General features: G+C 42.4%; 2 protein-coding genes across 3 annotated transcripts; one reads left to right on the top strand and one right to left on the bottom strand.

Moving 5' to 3' along the window:
- The first annotated feature begins 4791 nt into the window (after positions 1–4791).
- Positions 4792–10828, top strand: ubxn8 (UBX domain protein 8). 2 transcript variants are annotated; one of them, XM_049021344.1, is made up of 8 exons: positions 4792–5064; positions 5259–5302; positions 6214–6357; positions 7173–7237; positions 7767–7883; positions 9407–9448; positions 9991–10065; positions 10204–10828. In XM_049021344.1, the coding sequence occupies exons 1-8, from the start codon at positions 5060–5062 to the stop codon at positions 10393–10395; spliced, it is 684 nt and encodes a 227-aa protein (XP_048877301.1). In that variant the 5' UTR covers positions 4792–5059; the 3' UTR covers positions 10396–10828. The 2 variants fall into 2 exon arrangements, with proteins under 2 accessions (XP_048877301.1, XP_048877300.1); XM_049021343.1 differs by lacking the exons at positions 4792–5064; positions 5259–5302 and adding an exon at positions 5591–5991.
- Positions 10561–17019, bottom strand: ppp2cb (protein phosphatase 2, catalytic subunit, beta isozyme). Its single transcript, XM_049021328.1, has 7 exons — positions 16514–17019; positions 14950–15159; positions 14270–14443; positions 13976–14065; positions 13034–13195; positions 11549–11667; positions 10561–11257 (listed from the first exon to the last, which is right to left on the bottom strand). The coding sequence occupies exons 1-7, from the start codon at positions 16613–16615 to the stop codon at positions 11185–11187; spliced, it is 930 nt and encodes a 309-aa protein (XP_048877285.1). The 5' UTR covers positions 16616–17019; the 3' UTR covers positions 10561–11184.
- Positions 17020–17074: the final 55 nt, after the last annotated feature.

The following is a 17074-nucleotide window of genomic DNA, read 5'->3' as shown; positions in this document are numbered from 1 at the left end:
AACTCGGGATGTTTTGGGTCGGTGGAAGGAATACTTCGAAGACCTCCTCAATCCCACCAACACGCCTTCCGATATGGAAGCAGAGTGTGGGGACTTGGGGGTGGACTCGCCTATCTCTGGGGCGGAGGTCGCTGAGGTGGTTAAAAAGCTCCTCGGTGGCCGGGCCCCGGGGGTGGATGAGATTCGCCCAGAGTTCCTCAAGGCTCTAGATGTTGCGGAGCTGTCCTGGTTGACATGCATCTGCGGCATCGCGTGGACATCGGGGGCAGTGCCTCTGGACTGGCAGACTGGGGTGGTGGTTCCCCTCTTTAAGAAAGGGGACCAGAGGGTGTGCTCCAACTATAGGGGGATCACACTCCTCAGCCTCCCTGGTAAGGTCTATTCAGGGGTCCTGGAGAGGAGGGTCTGCCGGATTGTCGAACCTCGGATTCAGGAGGAGCAGTGTGGTTTTTGCCCTGGCCGTGGAACAGTGGACTAGCTCTATACTCTCAGCAGGGTTTTGGAGGGTTCATGGGAGTTTACATGTGTTTTGTGGACTTGGAGAAGGCATTCGACCTTCCTCCCTCGAGGAGTCCTGTGGGGAGTGCTCCGGGAGTATGGGGTACCGGGCTTCCTTTTAAGGGAGGTTCGGTCCCTGTATGACTGGTGCCAGAGCCAGGTCTGCATGGGCGGCAATAAGTCAGACTCGTTTCCGGTGAGGGTTGGACTCTGTCAGGGCTGCCTTTTGTCACCGAATCTGTTCATAGTTTTTATGGACAGAATTTCTAGGCGCAGCCAGGGCGTTGAGGGTGTCCGGTTTGGTGACCTCAGGATTAGGTCTCTACTTTTTGCAGATGATGTGGTTCTGTTGGCCTCGTCGGACCGTGACCTTCGACTCTCACTGGGACAGTTCGCAGCCGAGTGTGAAGCGGCTGGGATAAAAATCAGCACCTCCAAATCCGAGACCATGGTTCTCAGCCGGAAAAGGGTAGAATGCTCTCTCCGGGTTGGGGATGGGGTCCTCCCCCAAGTGGAGGAGTTTAAGTATCTCGGGATCTTGTTCACGAGTGGGGGAACGATGGAACGGGAGATCGACAGACGGATCGGTGCGGCGTCAACAGTGATGCGGGCGCTGCATCGGTCTGTCATGGTGAAGAGAGAGCTGAGCAAAAGGCGACGCTCTCAATTTACCAGTCGATCTACGTTCCTACCCTCACCTATGGTCATGAGCTATGGGTAGTGACCGAAAGAACGAGATCACAGGTGCAAGAGGTCGAAATGAGTTTCCTCCACAGGGTGGCTGGGCTCTCCCTTAGAGATAGGGTGAGGAGCTCAGTCATTCGGGAGGGACTCAGAGTAGAGTCGCTGCTCCTCCGCATTGAGAGGAGCCAGATGAGGTGGCTCGGGCATCTGATTAGGATGCCTCCTGGACGCCTCCTTGGTGAGGTGTTCCGGACATGTCCCACTGGGAGGAGACCCCAGGGAAGACCCAGGACACGCTGGAGAAGACTATGTCTCTCGGCTGGCCTGGGAACACCTCGGGGTCCCCCTTGAGGAGCTGGATGAAGTGGCCGGGGAGAGGGAAGTCTGGGCCTCCCTGCTGAGACTGCTGCCCCCGCGACCCGACCTCGGATTAAGTGGAAGATGATGGGTGGATGATTTGTAATTCATTATTAAAATGATTTAAAACAGATATAATGTGGGGCATGGTGGGCAGTGATTAGCACTGTTGGCTCATACCTCTGGGATCAAGTTTCAAGCCTCCACTTTGCATACATACACTTTTTCAATGTGTGAAGCTTGCATGTTGGTTAATTGAAGTTACTAAAATACTAGTAAGTGTGAATAGTGTGTGAGTGTGCCATGTGGTAGTTTGGCACCCCATCCTGGGTTAAGGCATGATTAGCGATGATTTTTCTGGAAAATCAGGGAATTAAATCTTACCCAGCATGGCGAAAATGAAATCTTTGGAAGTGTGTACTTCTAGGAAAGTTTGATCTCAATGGAAAATTGGATATATAAGCTTCAATACAGCATATTTTCACTCTCATAATCTTAGGTTCAGACCTATATCCCTTTTTGCGCTTCAGATTTTAGTTTTCATTTTAAAGCTAATACTTGTAGCAGTCATTTACTTTACTCTGATTGACACTGAAACCTTGATGTCGATATGTTTGGTACTTATATAAGTACTGTACTTTGTATATTTCAAAATATTTTGGGCAGGTAAGACCCTAAAAACATCTTGAGCCCAGGGGTCACTGCCCTCCTTAATCCGGTTCTGTTCATCAATGATACAAAAACACACAACTTTACATTTTAAGAACTATGATTTGTACTTTTCTATGGATCAGATCTCTGGATCTTCAGGACAATTACAATAAATCAAATGTAGATCAAAGGAGAGTCAGAATTCAGTCAATGGCCTAGTCAAATCTAATTGTACAGGACATTAACTGGAAGAGAAATAATACAGCATGACCCAGGGACAAGGGCTGTGTGGGGTTCTGGCCGGTTAAATGTAAAGTGCTTTGTGACAATGACTGTTGTTAAAAGCGCTATATAAATAAAATTGAATTGAATTTGAAGCAGATAACTATTTTGATCAAATGTTTATTAATAACGGTTTCATTGACGCGTTCATTAAAATATTCACGTTTACCTACTTTACTCAAATGTAATAAATTATGATCACTCTCAATAGCAGGATTGCTAAACAGCCTGATGTGGGAAGATTTTTTATGCAACGGGAGTGGTTACAATGGCAGCTTCCATGATCAAAGACGTATTATTACAATCATGCATGAAAGGTCAACATACTGTGTAACTATGCTGTATTTAACCATATATATGTAACTGAGTACGTTTCGCGGGGACCTGCAGGAAGGCAAGCGGATCTACGTCACCTTACGAGCCTGTCAGTCACGCCGTTCATTGAAGAAGCACTTTGCTGTGCTTGATTTATGCTTAGTTCGTGTAGCATGACAAGGTTTAAAGATTTTCCACATTTGTTTTACATTGTTAAGCAACATTGAGGGCATATTATCAAGAAGAAGTTATTTACCTCGTTATATTTTGGCAGATAGTTAAACGGCTAGACAGGTAACTGATGGAAACGTATGACTAGCAGCAAAACATCCACATACAACCAGACGTGTCTCATAGTAGAATCTTTGTGTATTTATTGAGGGGCACTAGTATATCGACACTGACAGCAGAATAGCAAATAGCCCCGGAATCATACTAGGATAAAAGCTGAAGATTTTTTGCTAGGCGACATAAGTGAGCCAGGTTGGATGTCCGACTCCACCTTCCCACTGGTCGAACAAAGAGGCTTCCTAAAATTACTCACGAGTGTCTGGCTGCAGAAGGGGCCTGACAGCGCGTGTCCCCTGTCAAGCCCCTTCCTCTCTCAAGCCCCTACGTCATTTCCGTTAAAACGACAGATTATCCGGAAATTCCGAGGTGACGATCTCCCATTCAAACATGGCTGCCTCCATGAACACGCTGTTGTGTGTTGTTGCTTTATATTTCAGCAGATTTGGAGAGAGATTATTTTTTCCAAGAGACAAACAAACAATCCGTCCTGTGGACAAATCCGTCTTGACAAACCCCAATACGTAATTTCTGTTTAAACGAGGGAATCCGTCTCAAACCTGAACAATATAGTTGTACATATGTGTGTGTAAATAAATGTAGTGCTACTGTATGTGTTATTATTGTGAGACATCAGACTATAGCTAATATGTACTTTTAATCATTTTCTTGTGCCATATTTATGCCGTCAAATATTGTACTTTAATAATGTCAGCATTTAAATGTTTATACGGAAACTTTTAAGTCATAATCTAATAAACATGTTTTGTGCGTTATTGGTTATTGACAAAACGTATTTGTTTTACCCAAGATATGTGCGACGTAATAACATCATTTTAATAACGATGTCTAGAGTCCAGTGTTCCAACATAGATGTAGAGTCTAGTGTGCCTAAATAGCTAATTAGAACTTTCTTACCGTGTATTACACTATATATCACATATTAGAACATACCTTAATATTATGTAAACATATGACGAAGTCAGTCATTTTTTAATAAAAAAAAACAAATAAATTTTTTTTTAATTATATTGTGAAGACAATAATATAACGTGAAGTTGAAACAGTTGCATAATTGCCTAATTTAAATAAACGATTGCCAGTAAAAAGTTGTGCTTTGGTACTGGCCATAATACAATATTTTTACTATGTAAATTTTTTTCTAAGGAACCGATGAGAATTAAATTTCTACAAGAAAAACTACTATTCTAGTTATATACAAACTATGTTGTTTTTAATAATAATAAAAAAAATCCTCACAAAACAGCAAAAGGTTTATTTTTCAAACCAAACAGGATGTCAACAGAATACAGTATAAAACACTTAAATATACGAACTACTTTATAAAATGACAACAAATACTATATACAAATAACAGATCTTTGAAAATATACAATAATTTACAGTACTGCTGTCACGCGCGTGCGGTGCGGGTGAGGCGCAAGGACGGGGCGACGAGCAAAGAGGCAGGCGAGCCGGCAAGATCAGGGCAAACGGGAATTTATTAAACTGACGAGGACTAGGGAACATCGCACGAATACGCTCACAGGGTAATAACCACAATGACAGACAATGGACTCAGGCAAGACACGGACTGAAATACACAGGACTGAGCAAATTAACTAGACACAGCTGGGTACAATCGGGAGAAAACACGTGGGTAATCAGGGGGCGTGGCACACAGGAGGAGCGGACGAGCCGGGCATGACAACTGCAATCAGTGATTAAGGATTTTTCACTAAAAACAGATGCATATATATGACTAATATATAAAATAACTGACATCGGGTGCGGAGAAGCAGGCGAAGGGAGCCGTGAATGCGAATAAACGGGGTTTAATCAGGGTAAAAAGGGAATCACAGGGAACAAGGCACGTAGCAACAACAACGACAGATCTGGAGAATGAAATAGAACACACTGAAATACACAAGACAAACAAGATCAAACAGGAAAGCTGGTAACAAGCTGGATTCACACGAGATAAATGAGGTGGGCGTGGTCCACGAGGTCTGAACGATCGGTTGTGACAATAACAATGTACTGTACAGTGAACCTACTACGCTAAACCACAAAACACGATTAAGCTCTTGTCGGCTGTGTTTTCTAAAAACAAATGCATGTCTTTGAAACATTTGAAAACTGAAATAAAAAGGGATAGACAATGGTATCTTTCTCTTCTTCAGTGTAATATTCAGTTATGAAGTCCATCTTGCCACTCCTGATAACGGTAAGTCACGTCGGAGTCACGTCGTCTTGTCTCTCTATATATTTGTATATACAGTAGCTGAGATTACTATAAAGTTTACTTTGTCTTTGGCTGACTTTTTTATGTGACCGAGCACTACTCTTAGGACTTTTTTAAGGTAAACATGAGTTGCCTGTACTAAGGCGATGAGTTCAACACACGCGTATTTCGATGTGATAATTAATTTTTAAATAGTTAAGTCATACATTCCACGACTTCAGAATTATCCGCACGACAAGATGGATTGTCTTTCGAACGGAAATGACGTAGGGGCTTGAGAATGGAATGGGGCCTGACAGGACACGCGCTCTCAGGTCCCTTCTGCAGCCAGACCCTTCTCAAATTACTACAGATTTCCTTTTTCTTTATAAAAGGTTTTTAAAGGCGCATGCGCAGTGAAGCTGGTTTTCATGATTTCCGTATGACACAGTCAGACTTTGTCTAAATAGGACCTTGTTGATAAATTTCGTTGTTTAAACCCGTATGACTATACTGTTTTCGCTGTCTGCGCAGGTTGTATATGCATCGGTGCAAATGAAATAGTCAGATATCGGTAAATATAAAATATATTTTAATAAACGAAGCAATGGCTGCTCCCAATGCCTTAGTGCTCTTCGGGATCATATCCCTCATCTTTCTGTGTTGTGTATACATAAGGAATTACAAGAAGGGTGAGTTGTTTGCATAAGTTGTAACGTGTACTTATTCTTTTTAAGGCGGAACAGCAATATGTTTAGACGACAATAACACGAATTTAACGGTATTTGAAATGCGACCACCGTACAGATAACGGCGTTCGCAGACATTGCTGCGTACAGCCCGGCGTTGTTTTATTGTTGCTCCACATAAATCAGGTGCATATTGTGGGTCAGCAGTTGCATGTTTTATCGCAGATTTTATAGGTCATTTGCTGCTGATGGGACGGGGTCTGTTCCTACTCGTCCTGTATAGTTGGATCTTGTCCCTGCTCAGGCCGCTGTATACCCGGCTGAGGTCCTTCTTCCCTTCATCTCCCACGCCTCAGGCTCGCTCTGAATGTAAGTGCGTTTCAGTTTCTCGGGGCATTTCCGAAATAATGACGACCAGTGTCCTGTGCAAGATTCAGCTTAAATTAACTTCTTGCCCTCATGTCAATCCCCATAGTAAATTAAAACCAGTAAGACCTAGTTTAGGATGAATAGGTGTAACAAACGCGTTGGAGATTTTCGCTCAGCTAGTTATACAAAGTTGTAATACAGTACTGTGCAAAAGTTTTAGAAAGTCAGGGAAAATAATTTTTATGTTCATGTTGGTGCAAAGCCGTGACTTTTATCACTGTTAGTGTGCCAGCTTAACCATTTCAAAACGTCTCCTAAAATGGCCCAAGTATTTGCAGCAATACATCAATGTACTTTTTGACTGGACCACTAGCATTCCATGTTCAGCTAATTAGCACATCACCAACTTTTCTTTAACTAATTAAGCTGATTAATTAAGCAAGCTGATGGTGAAATTTAACAAATGCGTGGAATAACTGAGGTCCCCTGAGGAGAAGTTTGAGAACTGATGCAATGTTGTTCTTGCCATCCAGCAAGACATAAGTGAATTTTGTCAGAACAAAAGACATTCCAGATAGTTTTTATTGTGTTACTCTTAATTTGCATGTACTATGCTGTTAAGTAATGTTTTTGTTCTGAGCAAATGTGCACTTACTACCCAGACAAACAGCTTTGCACATTTCCTTTGGCTGCCTAAGACTTTTGCACAGTACCGTGCATTTCATAAAAAGGTGGTACTGAAATTTATCAATGACAAATTTATTTGTCATTTTCCTGTAAATGAAATGTATTGCAGATGTTTTGTTTAAATCCAGATGAAGATGTGAGTCAGAACCGAGAGCTGGCCAGGATAGACCAGCAGGAGAGACACAGTGAGACGGTACAGATGTGGAGTCATTCTGCTGCACCTGAATGCGCAGCTAATGTTGTTCTATTAAAACATGCAACATGTTGTATGCAACATAATGGGAGTAGCTGACAAACTGTATGTGTAAGCGTTCACACTTCCGGATGGCTTTGCATGTTTATGTGGACTTTGCAATACAGACATCCAGTTGACGATTTGTTCATTTTTAACAGGGAGATTGGCCAATGGAGGCTTCACCTCTGACTGCTCACAGCCAGTCAACACCACACACACACAGACGCACAAACGCTAATCAAATGGATGCTCACAACACATGCAGCACTCTCTCTCCTGGGGGGTGGAGGGGGAGCCAGGTTAACTAGGAATGCATTTTTTAAATTTTACTAACATTAGGGTGGCATCCTCTCTCAAATTGCCTACTGCAGATGTCTGTTGTAGGGAAACATATTTTGGGGGAAAAAACATTTCTTTCTCTGTTGGATAGAAAAGAGATGAAGCATTTTGTTTTTATTTGGATGACTTTTTTTCTGTTACCCGTCAGGCTTCAACCTATCAGGAGTCTGTGCTGAAGCCGCGCAAGGAAGCCCGGCTCCGGAAGAAGCAGCGCTACCGCATGACGGTGGAGGCCTGGAAGCTGACACGGGGACAGCCATTAGGGGTAGGTGCTGAATTCCTATTTGGTGGCTCAGTGGGCAGCACTGTCACCTCACACCTCCAGGGTTAGGGGTTTGAAGCCAGCCTCTGCTCTGTGTGTGGAGTTTGCATGTTCTCTCCAGGTCACACGAGATTTCATCTTGTACATGTCCCACAGTCCAAAGACGTCCCTTTGGGTTCATTGGCTGTACTGGGGCGCAGCCAGGCCTAGTGGATATTTGAGTCGGACAAACACAGATGCCACACATAGCAACCGCTGCCCTCAAAATAAAATGCGAAGACAAGTGGTGCTTCAACTCCAACCCAGACAGTAGATGTTGCCAACAGTGTTACATGGTGGGGCTAAGTTTTATTATTTTTTTTAAGGTTAGAGATGGATTTTTTTTTGTTTTTAGGACAAAGCAAGCTCCCACCAAGGAATGTGAACAGCACCTCTCTGTTGACTCATGATGTATGCTAAGTGTGCACAGAAGCAAATTGCACATTAATCTGCATGTCTCGTGACTTGCACAGGGTTGAAAGTAAATTTCTGTAATGTTTTTAAGAGCAAATAATGGAATATGTCATTGTTATGTGAAGAAAATGGAGTGCTGTACTATGCAATTTTGTATAAGAATTTTTTTTTTTTACTGAGCAGGTTTATTTTAAGAAATCATTTAAAATTATAAGAATGTAGTGCTTTTAGGTTTTATCTCTCTTATCCTTCATGTAAAGGGGCAACAAGGTGGTATCCATTGTTAGTCTGTTTCAGATTTAAGGTAGTTTGGGCTAAATGTAAGTGAATGAAGAGAGTCCATCTGGGGTACCTTTAATCTGACAAGTTATCTGGCTAAGCAAGAAATCCGGCTTTGTGATACAGGCTCTGGAATTGTTCACCCAATAGTTTCTGCACTCTTTGGATTCATTCATTCATTCATTCATTCTCTACCACTTATCCAGGGCCAGGTCGTAGGGGCACTTTACATAAAATTTTTTTTTTTTTTTACAAATTTGGTCACCTCCCAAACCATTTCCCTCATCCAGATGCAGGTGGCGTGCTGTATGAAGCGACCATTTGCTCCCCATGCAGGATTTGGTACATTCCACTGTGCCTTTGATCGACTGTGTAGGAGTCTACATAGACAGGACTGGAGTCCATTTTTTCTGCTGTGAGGAGAAAAACTTGCGGCCAGTGAACACCTGCATTTTCACTTGGAGATTAGTGGAGCATGTAAAAGCATCCAATAAGATGGGCCAATTTATCCTCAGGAGGAGTAGTAGTTATTTTTATTAATCAGTAAAATGACATTAACAACATTCAGTAATTAAATGTTCGGTGTTGCCTATAAACTCTGTATTAAAATATATAATTATAATTAAAGTATAATTATTCTATCATGGATCACAATGTTTGTTTAAAAGATTGGAAGTAAATCAATTGTTAACAGTTGCAATTAAAAGCTCATTGCTTAATTAAAAATGGAGTTTAGTTACCGTGATTATTCTTGATGCTGGAATATAATCAAATTGTTTCCCTGTTTTGAAAAGGTTGTAGTTTTACCAGATGAACCACCAGAAAATGCAGAGGGGGTAAGTTCTATTTAATTTTTTTTTTTAAACAGGGTTTGGTGTTGTACGGTCTCCTTCAGTATTTGGATGTGCTCTCACAGAAAATGTAGAAATACCATTGAAACAAATGTTTTTTTTTTTTTTTTTACTGAATACTGTTTCTGCTTTCCAGGATTCCTTGAGGTGTGGGAATTTTATTGATTAATCTTATCAGTTAAAATTGTAGCTATTTGTTGTTTTCCTGCAAAAATTCATAGTTACATTGCAGATGATTCTGTAAAATAGATTGACTGCTGTGTGAACGTTTATTAGCCGATTAATTTTAGGCTCCAGGGCAGTGGGAGTTGTGTAAACTTCTGTTGCGTTCAGTCATTTCATCACTTGCATGTCATGTCAGCAAAGTACTAAATTTAGGAACGAGAGCAACCATGAGACCTGAGCTGCTCTTGGTGTTAAACATATAACGTCTCATAAACAGGCCTTGGGTAAGAATTAAAGGAAAATTGCACCTTTTTTTTTTTTTTTAACTAAACTCTGTTGAACAAACCTTAACCCTTTCTTAGGTGGTGAGGGTGGTCCTGAGATGTCCTGGTGGTGAAAAAATTCAACGCAAGTTCTTTAAATCACACAGCTCAAGGGTATGTTGTACATTTGTCAGTTTAAATGCTTTGTACACTAATATCTGAACTTATGACACACACTCCTATAGACAAAGACTAAGACTGGACTGATGAAGTCAGTGAAAAAGAAGCTGACATAATTACCATTTTGTGCAGGTTCTCCTGGACTGGATGCTTAAGAGTGGATTCCCACCACACATCTATGCTATTTGCACCTCTTACCCTCAAAGGCCCCTACGGATGGAAAAGGACTTGAGCCTGGAAGATGCTGGCATTGAGACAGACACGGTCCTCAATGTGGAAGAGATGGAGATCCCCCAGTCTGAGACCCAACATTTAAGCGACTGAAGGTTTAAGATGTTACACCTACAGCTAGCTTCTACCTGAGTGAGCCAGTGGTTGGTGTGTCAGATCTGTGGATCTCTGCACCACCAAGGACTCTTTTGCAATACATGATGACCTCATCAGTTGGTTATTTACTGAGAACTACAGCAGGTCACTGGCCACAGACTGTTAATGATCAAAAGTACTTTAATTGGTTCAAATACGCCAAAGATGCAATCACTTCATGACAAATATACAGAAAAAAGTACAGTAAACAGTAAGATTTAAACAGTGGGTGGGTGAGAAGGAGGGAAGGTGGGCTCTTTACATGACAGCATATACTCCAGAAGAGGAAGAGGTTTCTCTCTTCAACTATGCATTCATAACAGGATAGTGTCTGCTGGAGAAAAGTGTGGGGGGTCGATAAGCTTGTACATTAAAAATACCATATTTCACATGCCTGGCATTGCTAATTGTCGCAAAAATGTACATTTTGTCCAGTAAATTTGAAATAAGCAAAGCAAGTCACGCAAGTCCTCTTCAATGTACAGTTCGGGGAACCACCCCCCCGGAAAAAAAAAAAGGAGAAAAAGAAACCCATTACTACCATCGTATACAGCAGGCTTTTGAGACTTGAGCTGAAGGATAAATGCGGTATGTTGTTGCAGTACTGAGACACTGGGCAAACTGTATGTGTGCACTAAATGCTTACCGCTAGTATGGCACATTTTGGTCCATGTTGGTACTTTCATGTTGTAACCCTGCTCATACATATACACACATTTACACATACAAATGTCATCTGGAGGGGGTTTATAGGAAGTAGTCGGGGGTGCGTCGAGTGACGTGGGGCTCCCCACGGCGAGGTGCAGGATCAAACTGCAGGCTGTGGGGACAGAGATGATCGTGGCTAAAGATCCCATCTATGCATTTGGGTCATGTAAAGGTTACATCCTACCACCACCTCAATCCTATCAAATTCTGATAGCTACACCAGACCAGAGCAGTCCAATATTTACAAGTGTTTAAGAGCTGTACCCAGAGGCGATTCCAGGATTTTTTTTAAAGGTGGAGGCATAAGAAGGGTCATAATTCATACAGAAGGGACAACTTTACCATTACTCAACCTTTTTCAGATTCTTACAGGTACACCGAATGAGAGCAGAACAATACTTACAAAGAGTATTTTAGAGTATCATCCAGTTCCATGATGGCTGCTTGGTTGCCACAGCGATAGCAGTAGTTTGGCGCACTGAAGATGGTCACAACATTCCTATCATGACACCAGTTGTATCCCTGGAGAGGGGGGAAAATTTTAGTGGTATTTTTAGTATGGATGTTCCGATCATTCAGCCATGTTCAAACGGAATTGCTCATGGGGGGATCGCCAGCAAATAACACAAAAACCTCTTTCGACACCTGAGAACTGGACTACAAACTTGCTAATGCTAAGGCTGCTGCAACTAGCAAATTGGCTCCTGTGCATCCACCCCTAACTGCAGCAAAGAAAAGCCTTACATCATGGATAGTAAGAAAGCAAAAAAGATCAGAACCAAAATGTAGGTTATTGGATTGGACAACCAGCAGCTCTCGGCTGTTGAAGATGTGGGATTCAGGTGACTGCTCGAAACCATCTACTTCACAGACATATCTCAAGCCAACCAAGTACCAAGCCATGAAAACACAAATCCACAGCCCTATTTATGACAGCCCACATTCCATTAACTTCCAATACATTCTGGATTAGCACACATGACACTGAAAGACACTGCCAGCACACTTAGCATCTGTGGCACGTGAGAGTACTGTGACACAGTTGATTATGGCCAATACTGAGAAGCAGCATTGCAGCCAAACATCAAGTCCTAATAACATCATTAAATCAATGAATAATCATTAATACTGAGAAACTGAAATTATTTACCTTTAACATGTTTGTATTTTTAAATAAATATAGTGTGCATGCTGGTTAAAGATCAAACTATATATTAACCAGATGCTTTCATATGAGGATGCACATAATTCAGATTAAACTATGAAACATGACTTCTTATTCCTGAGATGGATGTTCTGTGACATGACCCTGCTAGTTTCTGGAGACACAACATCTAACATTTGACAATGTGTAGGGGAGCCCCACATGTGAAAACAATAGAATATGATGAAAACCAAATTCATTCTGGAGTATACTGCAGTATTTCTTCATGGACAGGAAACTTTTGTTGGCTGATAGGCTTTGAAGAGATTTATTAAAACATCCTCGTTTTTGTTCCAGCAAGAAAATGTGTTTGTTCCATATGCCACAGATGGCTATTTTATGCATCTACAGAACTCCAAAGCTGCCACCTTATCAACATTTCGGACAGATTTTGACTGGTCGTCGAAACAAAGACAACTGTTTATTAGCATGTCATTTGACCAGCATGCTTTCCATTGGCCAGAAAAAGACTAAACTACAGCTACTGGTGCTTTCCAAACCCTTACTGACCAGCACTGATTGGGGCAGTTGGTGTGGCCCAAGCCACTGGTTGAAAATTGAAAGAAAAAAAAAAATTCAGTCCTCTATATTGTGCAAACATGACAGAGGCCAATCATATTGTTAAATGCTATTTGCATGTAGATGGCAAAAATGGACTATGGATTCTGCTGAATTATTACTTACTTCCATGACCAACTGGTGAGCCCGAGACACAAGGGTGAGGCCATTGGCATGGTTGAAGGTCTCGGAGATGTCCTGCCCAAAGGTGTAGCCAGCACCACGAGGGGAGATTCCCCAGCCTCCACGGTCATCGGGGTCCGACCACAGCAGGTCGCACATCGGGCCCTGAAACATGCCCCATACCTCAACATCCCTCAATAGAGAGATAGATGTGGCATTCTCCCATCTTTTCATAACCCTGATCTGCATCGGTTCTGCTGCTTTTAAACAAACCTTTTCATTTAAAAACACATGCATAAGGCAGTGTTTCGCAATCTGGTCCTTAGGAACCCACAGACAGTACACTTTTTTGCTCCCTCCTAGCTCCTGGTTGGGAGCTGGGAGGGAGCAAAAACAAGGACTGTCAGGCAGGGAGCTGGGAGGGAGCAAAAACATGGACCGACTCTGGGTCCCCAAGGACCAGATTGGTAAAGACTGGTATAAGGCATCAGACACATCTGAATTAAAATGACATTAGCAGAGACCAGAAAAAACTTTGAACTGCAATTTAACATTTCATGGAAATATAAGCATTTTAAAACTAGCAAGCTCCTTTGCTGATCCACGATCAGATTTCCCAGCCCCAATTATAGAATTAACCTATGTAAATGGGTCCCAAGTCTGCAGCTGCTTAGCGCAAAACTAGTGAACACTAAACCAATCCAAGAAGCCAAACCACAGATGCTTAATTTAAAAGTTCAATGCACATCCAATCAGATTTCTGCAAAAGACACTGATTAGCGTAAATTGCAGAGTGCACTGTATGCTTGATAATGTTAATTTAAACCTCTATTTGATATGGGGTCGCAACTGGGCTGGCAGGGTAAAAAAATTGGGTCGCGGTGCAAAAGTGCTGCCCTACAGCATCCTCACACTCAAATATTTTCATGTGCCCTTGGGACTGACCTCATGTGGAACCTCCTGCAGACGATCCAGAGCCCTAATGTGATCCAGTGTGTCTATTGAAGGAGAAAGGCCACCATGCAGGCAGAAAATCTGCCAAGACAGAAGATTAGCAATCAAACTATACCCTAATGATTGGGGTCAACTTTATGCAAACATTGAAGAAAATGGTTCTGTAGTGCAGTTTCTGTCAATTGATAATGGTATTGATTTTTCTCCATGGGGTTATTAAAAATAAAGAAAATACTTTTTTTGGGTATTTTGTTGAAAATAGATGAACGGGAGCAGAAGACTCACCTGTCCATCTACCAGGGCAGTCAGGGGGAGATAGTCAAAGAGATCTGTGAAGTATTTCCATACGTTGGCGTTGCCATACTTCCTGAGGCACTCATCATAGAAACCGTAAACCTGCGTGATTTGCCTGCTCTCGTGGTTACCTCTGAGAATCGTAATGCGCTCAGGGTAACGGACCTGCAGGAGCAAAAGGGAGATGGTGCTGAAGAGGGGGATGGCATGTGGCTCAGTTAGATAGGACTCTCTGTCTGTGATCGAAAATCACTGGTTCAAATCCGAGGACCAGCAGACTGATGCCACCATTGGGTAGCTGAGTAAGGCCCCCCCCAACACTGCATGCCGGTTGACCCCCAAGCTTGTTCGGACCTGCATACGTATCTGTGTGTCTCATAGAAAGCAAGATGAAGTAGACAAAAAGATTTTTCCCCATGGGGATCAATTAAGTATCATTATTCTATGGTATATAGAAATAGCTTACTCTGATAGTTAGAGGTTGCTTTTTGTGCCTTTAAACTATCAGGAGTATGGCAAGTTAAAAAAAAACCAATGATACACAATGGTTTGCAGTGTTTTTGAGTCTGAGACCTTTATGTATTTCGAACAACTGAGTGCATTCATGCGATTCAGAGCTCAATGATTCATAAAGCTCGTCTTTCTAGCTTCGTTGAGCTATAAATCCTTACCTTTAATGCCACGAGAAGAGTCACTGTCTCCACTGAGTAATACCCTCTGTCTACATAGTCTCCCATGAACAAGTAGTTTGTATCAGGAGACTTGCCCCCAATTTTGAAGAGCTCCATGAGATCGTGAAACTGCCCGTGAACATCTCCGCAGACTGTGACGGGACAGCGCACCTCCTGCACATTTGACTCCTTTGTCAAGATTTCTTTAGCCTGTAGTGGAGAACCAAGCAGGGGGTGTCAGTTTACAGCATAAAATAATGAACCTGTACTTTGAGTCAGCTGCCTTAGAATAATTAATTTGTAAACAATATGCCCCACCGTAGTGCGGTACCTTACTACCTATGTGCCAGTGATTAAAAGTTAAGGAGTTACTGAACTGGCACTGATTACGATACCTTAGTTTCACCCTGGTGTTTTTGCCCAAAACAAGTAACATACCTAGAAACAAGGCCCCGTTTCCACGCCAGAAATGTGCAGTCTCTTTGGGAGTCGAGCTATATTTTTTTCTTGCGATTTTCACCCATTTTTAATTGTAAAGGATTAACGATATTTCATCACACATTATACATGTAAATTCAGTTAAAATAATACAGAGCTCAATGAGATTAAGGCAAATTCATTTGGAGATATTTCACATGAAAGCACAAGAGAAAAAGAAGCTGCCAAAGACAGCAAGGAAATGCAATAACTTTCATTAGGAAATGAAATCCCAGGCATCCCGTCAAATTGCAATACATTTAAAAGTGCATTACCAAATACAGAGAAAAGCATGACGGATTGAGCCGTTCACAGTTCATGTTTTCAATCTGCCATTATAACATTTCTTGAATGACGAATAAATGTTCACTGTTTACAGAATGACTTTCAGAAAGGTGGTAGATTTCTTATTTTAAATAGAAGAATATCAGTAATGAACAAACACATACAAAAAACGTGCCGTAGACTTACTGACCAAGCAAGCAGATGTAAGAACTGAGGGACTTCTGTTGTATTCTTAAGATAGCTACTCTCTATTTAAACTGCAAATGCTTCATCAAATAGCAATTGCACCATGGTTAGCAACATGTAAACAAAACCACTAACATTATAATCACAATGGAGTCGATCCTGCGACTTAGTGGAAAAAGTGTCTAAATCGTCACACGTCGCTTGGATTTAATGTGTGGCCGATCAGCTCATTTTAACTCAGTTTGAATGAAATAGGCCAGCAAACCAGCCTTTTCGGGATCAACACCGGGTTGCTGAAATAGGAAGCAAAAGTGCGAAAAGCTGTCCCTAGCACTGGCGGCTTATATATTTGTTTTTTAAAATCACCGGGGCTCTTATATTCACCTGGAACGTTACCATTAGCGATAAACCTAGCTGCCATTTAGCCTCAGATTTCCAGACGTTTCCCGACAGACACAACATTTGACAGCGCCAGGGGAAAAAGCCTCGCAGCTTACAGCACCGCGCCAGGATTCTGCGTCCAAAGCCGGGAAACATCGGGTACGCGGAGGCCACAGACGCCGAGGTTGAGCCCGAAACTTCCAGCTGGTCAGCAGCCGGGCCGGGCACCACTCACCTTCTCGCACAGAGTCCTCACTTGGTTCTCTGTCAGCTGCTTGCACTCGTTCAGCTGCTCGACCCACTGGTCCAGTTCTTTCGTAAAAGCTTTATTGTCCATTTTAAACGCACTCCGACGACGGCCTTCACCCCCTTTCACTCTATTTCTATCGGTAGCTGCGCTAATTTAACGATCGCCGCGTAAACCACTAGATAACGATGATTATTTTATTTTTACTTCGGGCGCAGCTTCGCGCAGCCTCTCGGTCGAAGCGGACCCTTCTATTTCAGGTTTAACCCAGTTTTCATGTGTCCACACGCTTGTGGTCTGCAAAGCTCCCCCCGCCGTCGAGTGCGCGTCTTAGGAAGGTGTGTGTGATTTTCTATGGCGTCAGTGGCTGGCTACCAGGCTAACTAGCTAGCTTAGCTCCTTCTTCCCTCCGACCTTCGTAGGGAAACTGAGCCGCGTAATGGCCGCTTGCCTTCGCCCGAGCACGTCCCTGCGTCATCACAATGGCATTTCGAACTGCAGAGAGGAAAAAAATTAAAAATGACACTCCTGCAGTCGACGTAGCTCCTC

This window comes from Brienomyrus brachyistius, chromosome 7 (genome assembly GCF_023856365.1).
Source record: "Brienomyrus brachyistius isolate T26 chromosome 7, BBRACH_0.4, whole genome shotgun sequence".
In the NCBI taxonomy this organism is placed as follows: Eukaryota; Metazoa; Chordata; class Actinopteri; order Osteoglossiformes; family Mormyridae; genus Brienomyrus; species Brienomyrus brachyistius.
Note: the sequence above shows the minus strand (reverse complement) of the source record. Positions and strands in the feature narration are given on the sequence as shown.